The sequence below is a fragment of the Lycium ferocissimum genome, unplaced genomic scaffold (assembly GCF_029784015.1).
Source record: "Lycium ferocissimum isolate CSIRO_LF1 unplaced genomic scaffold, AGI_CSIRO_Lferr_CH_V1 ctg298, whole genome shotgun sequence".
NCBI classification, from domain to species: domain Eukaryota; kingdom Viridiplantae; phylum Streptophyta; class Magnoliopsida; order Solanales; family Solanaceae; genus Lycium; species Lycium ferocissimum.
This window is the reverse complement of record NW_026725197.1, coordinates 92,241-99,967: the sequence shown is the minus strand read 5'-3', so window position 1 is coordinate 99,967 and position 7,727 is coordinate 92,241. Positions and strand designations below refer to the sequence as shown.

General features: G+C 33.8%; 1 protein-coding gene across 1 annotated transcript; it reads left to right on the top strand.

The window, feature by feature from the left end:
* The first annotated feature begins 2,615 nt into the window (after positions 1–2,615).
* On the top strand, positions 2,616–4,381 carry LOC132043892 (uncharacterized). The gene is made up of 2 exons (XM_059434349.1): positions 2,616–3,175; positions 3,772–4,381. Exons 1-2 carry the CDS (start codon positions 2,808–2,810, stop codon positions 4,292–4,294), a joined length of 891 nt encoding a protein of 296 aa, XP_059290332.1. The 5' UTR covers positions 2,616–2,807; the 3' UTR covers positions 4,295–4,381.
* The last annotated feature ends 3,346 nt before the right edge of the window (positions 4,382–7,727 follow it).

Here is a 7,727-nt window from a genome sequence, read left to right as displayed (position 1 = left end):
CATATGCAACTCAGCCAAAAAGGAATGCAAAAGTAAAACCATGTTGAAGGGAATCCAACGTAATAAACACCAAAACCATAGTTTGCACAAGCAACAACTAACATGACAAAAATAATAAAAGAAGAATTGAAGCTTTATTCTTGCCGAAAAAAGACAGTTTTTGGTTTAGTTCTGTAACCATATGTTCTGACCTACATGCAAACACCCATTTTTTTATTTTAGTTTCTTGAGAATTCATATGGAGTCAAAGCTCATTATTGGCTTTATTGCCGAGCAGAGGTGTTAACAGAACTAAACTAAAACTAAAAAGAGACCAAAGCAACAAACTATAACTAAAAAGAGACCAAAACAACAAACCATAACTAAAAGATTCATTGATTAACATAAAGTGCAGAAACCCCAAAGTGATGCCAAATGCAGCAACAACAACAACATTCAATTTCAATATTTCATTCTATTTCAATTCAAAGCCCTAAAAAAAATAACATAATATAAACCCCAAAACAACTATTGAACACTAAATAAAGTTATCAAATCTACTAAATATAGAAGGTAATGTAACTAATAACATGGTATTGAAATACAAGTTTGAGCACTAGTTCAATTTGGGGGTTGTGTTCATGAGATTGAGGAAGAAAAAAAAATACCCGAGTCAAGCGGCGTCGGTGGCGACGATTGTCGGTCGGAAACGGCGGCGGCGCCTGGTGGCGACGCTTGCTGGTCGAAAACGGCGGTGGCTGCGGCGTTGACTGTCTAAGGAGGGGCGTGGGCCAGTCGGGTGGTGGGATGGTAGAGAGAGGAGAGGGAGAGAGAAAAGAGAGAGAAAGAGAAGGGGGAAAAGGAAAAGAAAATTAAAGAGACTAGATCTGGTCTAAATCTTTTGAAATTTTCGACCACATGTGGTCGAAAATAATTAAGTCAGATTTGACCGACTTTGACTTAATTATTTCGACCATATGTAGTCGAAATTAGATTTTTATTTTTATTTTTTAATTAATTGTTTTATATTTATATAATTTAACCATGTATAAAATGTTTTTTCCCATTTATTATTTGTATAAAAATTAATTTCGACCGCACGTGGACGAAATGCATTTTTCCTGTTAAAAAATCGACTCGGTGTGGTCGAAATTCTATAAAAAATTAAATTCTTTAAATTTCGACCGCCCGTGGTCGATTTTTTTTCGACCAAAAGTGTGGTCGAAATTTTTAGGTAGAAAATGCCCATTTTTTTTAGTAGTGTAGCCAGCAAGTTGTTTATTTCCTCTTTAATGACATCTAGATTCGAGCCATACCTTCTGACCAGTAGGGCTGGAGAAGACATCCCAAAGTTACGTATGTGTAATGATATCATACATGATTTAATGCACATTTTAGAATCACAAGCTTTCTATGAAACACATTCAATACAATTCACCAGATAAAGAAGATAATGTAGTAACCTCACAAATCACTAACTACCCTTTGTTTACCCCTTCACCATTCATAAAGCAACTCTGAAAATATGAAATCTTGAGCTTAATTTTTGTGCACTTATCGTGCATAATAATTTTATGCAAGTAATTTTATAATAATATGTTCTGATAAATCAGTAAATAGAATAGTTATTTATTATAACATGTTGAATTATATTCTAAATTTTATTTTATATTATCAATGTTTACAATTTATCTGTTAAAAACTTTCCAAACGACATTCCTATCAAATATATTGTTGTGTACTTGTCTCCATCAAACCCTACAATTTGCCGGTTAGAGCATAAATGGAGGTGGTTGTGTGTGCCTTTCTAAATTCTTACATGTAAAAATATAGTCCATTGAAAATTTGAAATTTGTAGTGTGTCATTCTCTTTGAAAAACGACAACACCATACCAAATATGTCTAGTGGTTCAATTCCATTCCAAATTTTAAAAATCCAGCAATATATTCTTCAATATAATGTTATTAATTGTAGGAATTGATCAAGTAGTCCTCACTTCTCACCCTCCAAGTGGTAACACAAAAAATCTCAACCAATTTGGTGTCCTCATAATCATTTGAAAGGGAGATTCCTTTAATTCGTTCGAGAAAAATGTGATTTTTCTATAATATTTAAATTATTTTAGCTTTATATTTTTCTGTTTATCTTCAATGGCACTCTTGTTACTATAGAAATGTCATGGTATATTAATTAAATGTCATAAATTCTATCAGTATTTTTGACTCTGTTAAAGAAAATTAATGTTATTTACAGTCAAACACCAACGCTGGTGAAATTATATATTATTGTTAACATTTCTGTTGATGCTCTTTTTGTAAATTTACTTAATCACCTTCTATTTAACTCCTGATTTTCACTTCATCATTTTCTCTAATTTAGTTATGCTTATTCATATATTGCTCATACACATATTCTTAATTCACAGTTTATTTCAAATAAAATGATACACAAAGTTCCACACTTATACCAATATATTGCCAACTTAGAATTCAATATATTGCCAACTTAGAATTTTATGACATTCTTGTAACCCTAAAAATGTCATGTTGTGTTTAAGATCGCAAGTTTTTACAGATACTTTTGGTATGTGCTAATTTTTTTTCTTTTTAATAAATATTTTATTTCCAGCCAAACACCACCCGTGAGAGTATATATACTGTTGAAATTTCCAATTATGCTCTATTTGTAACCTTACTTTAAAGTACCTTCGATTTATGTCCTGATTTTCACTTTCATCTCCCTAATTTATAGTAATAATATATTTATAGGAGGCCAAAATCTCAACTTCCTTCAATATAGGAAAAAGAAAAGCAACTCTGTGGACAAAATGTGGGTGAACACTAGTTCTCTTAACAATGAAGAGATTGTTCTTCTACAAGAAGAGGAGGAAGAAGAAGAGGAAACATTATCACTCTGTGATTTGCCTAACAATGAAGAGAATTACCAAACAAGAAAATTAGAATCTCCTCGTGGAAGTGTAACACAAGAAGACTTTAATTTCTGCTCTTTCTTAAGAAATTCAGCATTAATGTGCACTGCAGATGAAGTTTTCTTCCAAGGCCAAATTTTACCTCTAGGTCATTCAAATAACTCGTCAAGTGATAGCCAGGACACCGATGCTAGGGGTGGAGATACATGTAATGAAGCGAGTTCAACTGAATACTCTTCGTCGGAAAATCATACCTTGCAATTAAGGTAAAAATAATTCTTTTCCCTCTCTATATAAAGATAGTTGAATCCCATTAATATAGCGAGAGCTTCTAGTAGACGTTTAAATTTATTTGGTTAAAATTGAATTATAAGTAATCCTTATGTCCCACTTTAAGTTGAGGTTATTTTGTATATTTCATTTGGAAAGAATGTGTATAAGATTTGTGAGTGAAAGACATTATTTCACTTGAAATACTTTTGGTTTTTGTTGAATTTTATCGATTAGTAATAATGATGCCCGTAATCGAAACGTGGTATGTAGACATAATTTCTTTATAAACTCCTAATTTTATCAATTCGAATAAATTAATCAAATTCAAAATTTGGTAGGTACATCTTTTTCATTCACAAATGCGACTACTTAAACAAGTTGTTTCAATGTTATTTGCAATACTAATGGCCAAACCAATTAGTATATGTAAATAATGAAATACTATCTATGGCCAAAGACAAATGTCGTACTAGCAAATAAATTGCTTTAGATCGCATGTTTGAATCTCAATTGTGCCATTCTTATATTCTTTGAGAAATATTGTTAGAATTCCTGGCTTGGTTACTGATCGATCCGTGTGCTTTTTCAGGACAGAGTCCATGGTACATTGTTCCTCGTACAAGCCTTGGATTCGAAATCAGTTTCATTCTCAACCAAGTCCGACAGCCCAGGTTCGATTTTCAAAGATAACACACAGAAACATCAATAGTTACAATCGAAAGTCGACAATATGGAGCCTTTTTCGTGTTGGATTGGTGACAACACCAGAAATTGCATTACAAGACCTCAAAATTCGATGCAACAAGAATTTCGACGTTAGTCGAAATAGTACGAGCAGTAATAGCAGCAGTTCGAGCAATGATGATAAAATGAGGATTAAACTAAGCAAGAAAAAGAAACAGAGGATATTTGAAAGGAAAAGGGTATTTCTGGGAAGCTGCAAATCTTCAGTAAATGCAGTTGAACTAGTTCCTTCAAAAGTTGTTACCATAAACAGAGGCAGCACCAATTGTAATGAGGTGAAAAGGAAGACAAAACAGAAAATATCAAGTCATCAAACGTTTGAATGGTTAAAGCAACTTTCACTTGAAAATCCAGCAGAAGAAACATAAAGATCCAAAAATTGATTTTTTTTTTTTTTTGGTTTCTCGATGCCAGGTATTCGTTTTGAGGTCTAGACTAAATTCACATAATCACTATATAAGCCCTACCAAATGGGAGAAGTGTTTCCTCAACTCGAATTCGAAACCTACTTGGTTTAATTACTAGTACTATGTACTTTTCCTTTTCTTGATGTAACATATTGTTAGTTCTTTTTACTAGTCCATTTTTTCTAGCTTGCTGTAAGCCTGGAACATTTTGTTACGTGTTTAGATTCGTTTCATTTCTTTTCAGTTTTGATTGGTGGACTGATTTAGTGATTGGACGCTCATTTGAAGTTATTGAGGATCATAGAGTTAAGATGTTTGTGTGCATTGTGCAGGGATCATCTTTTGCTCTTTATGAGTAACATTAATGAGAGAAGATTAAAATCATTGGCGGCCAAAAATTCATATAAGGGAATTCATAAAAATATTAGAGTGACACATTTAAGATTTTGAACTTGTAATTTAATCCAATATTTTGAACTCTTTTATTATTATACAAGAATAATTTTTTATGCCAATGGAATTCAACAATTATATAATCAAAAATATTTATTTTTATCTTATTTACACAGTATAATTTTCTTGCGAAAGAGATTCAATTGAGGGTCTTGGTTCATTTTAGCTCTGCCATGGGTGAGAGCCCTGTGATGAAGGGCTAGGAGTGGCATGGTTGATAATGCTCGTCATGATCATACAGCTTGAACATTAATGAACTTTCGATAAAAGAACATCGTTGAACTACTGTTTTACCTTCTGTTTGGGGGTTTGCGATCTCTCAACTAATTCAATTTTCACAAGGCAAAGAAACTTGCCTTTTAGTCTTTGGGAAACTATTGACATGAATTTAATAAGTTATTTAAATGATTTTGTTAGCCTTGATTATTCACATGTGTTAATGTTTTAATGATGTCATTATTACTTTGTAGGAACCAAAAAGGAAAAGGATGCGGCAGACACATACAGATGGAAGAAGGAAGATATCCTTAATCACAGAGACAGATAAGGAAAACCTAGATAGCAAATCTTCAAGACGTGAAGAAACAGCCGTATAGGAAAATCAATCAAAATCAACCAAATGTAAATCAAGTAAGCAGGCTACAGACAATTAGCACACAAATTGCCAAGAGATGACAGAAGTCAATCAGTGAAGATCTAAAGCTTTGATTCATCAAAGGAAAGAAGATACGAGGAAGATATAAGATCAAATCAGCGGATCCCAAGAGATAGTGGAAGTCAACCAATCAACCACCGAAGATCTCAAGCTTTGATCCATCGAAGGAAAGAAGATACCGAGGAAGATAGAAGATCACTAAGCGGATCACTTCAAATCCCTGATAGAGGACAAATTCCCTTGGGTTACCTTAGTGCAAGACAATCAGGATCAATCGAATGGAAAGATTGATTCACTGCCTTCTGTCGAGACTTGAAGTAGCCAACTATAAAAGAAGACCTGACGAGACGAAGAAAACCACAACTTCACTGAAGCAAAATATCTGTTTACTCGTCATCTTGTAAAATGCACTATAGTATATTAAAGTCTTGTAGTGTTAGAAAAAGAAAATAGATAGCTATACAGGTCGAGGCTGTCACTAGAGGACAATTGGAAACTGTCCAAATTGGAATCATGGTTCAAGTTGTAACCCAAGGGGACTGGATTAGGCACCATACCGGTGATCCGAACCAGTATAAAAATCTCTGTGTTCATCTATTTCTGCGTTACATTACTTATCTTTATTTGTCTACTAACGAAGTTTCTAAGACTTGCAGGGAAGTCGACTGTCTAACTTAGTAGTCGACTCACATAATTTAAAAAGGGTTAAAATTCACCTCCGCGCCCCCCCCCCCCCCCCCCCCCCCCCCCCAAAAAAAAAATCACTACAACAAATTCGATTATCAGTGACAAATAATTTCATCATTTATAAATCATATTTCGTCACAAAAAACCTTCTATGACGAAAATAAATTCGTCAATCAGTCATCCCTAAATGCAGGTCACTAAAAGTAAACCAAGACAACTTAGTGTTTCATCACTAAAAGAGTTATATTAACTACAAAAAAAAATTCCTTCCACACATGAAAAAAATAATCTGTACCCAATAAAAAGTAGGATACTAGGACAAATATATCTTTGTCACTAAATGTAGTCATATGACGAACTAATTTGTTTCGTGACGAAAATATATTTGTCTAGAAAATTTAGTTTAGTCGTTGCTAAAATTAATCCTTTAATGACAAAATCTTTGTCACTAATTACAAACATTTGATGACCTTTAATTATTTTGTAGGTATTAATTTTTAAAATTAGAATTGCAAAAATTGAAAATAAAATAATAAAACATGCCCGATAATAATAAAATTCACCCCATTATCATACAATTAAGAACAACTAAAATTGTATTGAGATAATATCTCATTATAAACTCCTCAAATAAAAGTAAAATATGTCTAATAAAAAGAAAATCCAACTGAAATAAACTAAATATTACTCCTAAAGTAAGACAAATAGTGTAGGTTTCTTCCAAAGTATCAATCCAACTAAAATATACGAAATATTACTCCTAAACTAAGACAGTGTCACGCCCCGAACTGTAGCCTGGGCATAACATGACACTCGGCCCTTGACTGCATGTGACCAAGCAAACCAACTGGCTGGATGGATCAGCATGTGGTATAACTGTAACCTGAATATAATCACATGACATGCTGATCTACTAAAGAGTCTGACTGAAATATCAAAAATGCAGAAAGTACTGAAAAGTCTGCAAGTATAAACGAATAGCCGGCAAGGCTAACACATAAAAGCCTGCTAACATCTGACTGACTGGACTATAATCTACGAAGCCTCTAAAGAGTACTGAACTGCTAATTGTTTATCGGGATAAGGCCCCCGGCATACCTCACTAACTGAACTACTATAAAGACAGAAAGCATGATAACGCCTCGAGGGAACTGGGGCTCACCAAGCAGCTGATACGAGAATGACCAAGCAAGCTGAATCTTCAACCTGTAAATCGTTACCTGCATCGCGAGATGCAGGCCTAGGGAAAAAGGGACGTTAGTACATTTGAATTGCACTGGTATGCAAAGCAACTGAAGGAAAGAGCTGTAAGCGGGGTGCTCGTGAAAGGGCAGCCTAAATCAATAAACATGTATTTATAATATGAAACTAAAACTGATAACTTAACAGAACAAAAAAAGTAAAGTAATAGGTACTCCCTGTTCTGAATATGAATTCACCTGTTTTAATTGAGTTAATCATATGTGGGGCTTCGGCCCAATATAAGTGCACAAATCAGTGGCCTTGGCCAAGTAAGTGCGTTAGTCAATGGCCTCGGCTAAGTATACGTATACATAAGACTGTGCCCTCGGGCAAGACACATATGTTCAATATTCATTA

What these genes read in the sequence shown, in the direction of transcription:
- LOC132043892 (XM_059434349.1), top strand. Translation starts at nt 2,808, where the DNA reads ATGTGGGTGAACACTAGTTCTCTTAACAATGAAGAGATTGTTCTTCTA. An exon ending in AATCATACCTTGCAATTAAG is followed by an intron (nt 3,176 to 3,771) that starts GTAAAAATAATT and finishes GTGCTTTTTCAG; the next exon opens with GACAGAGTCCATGGTACATT.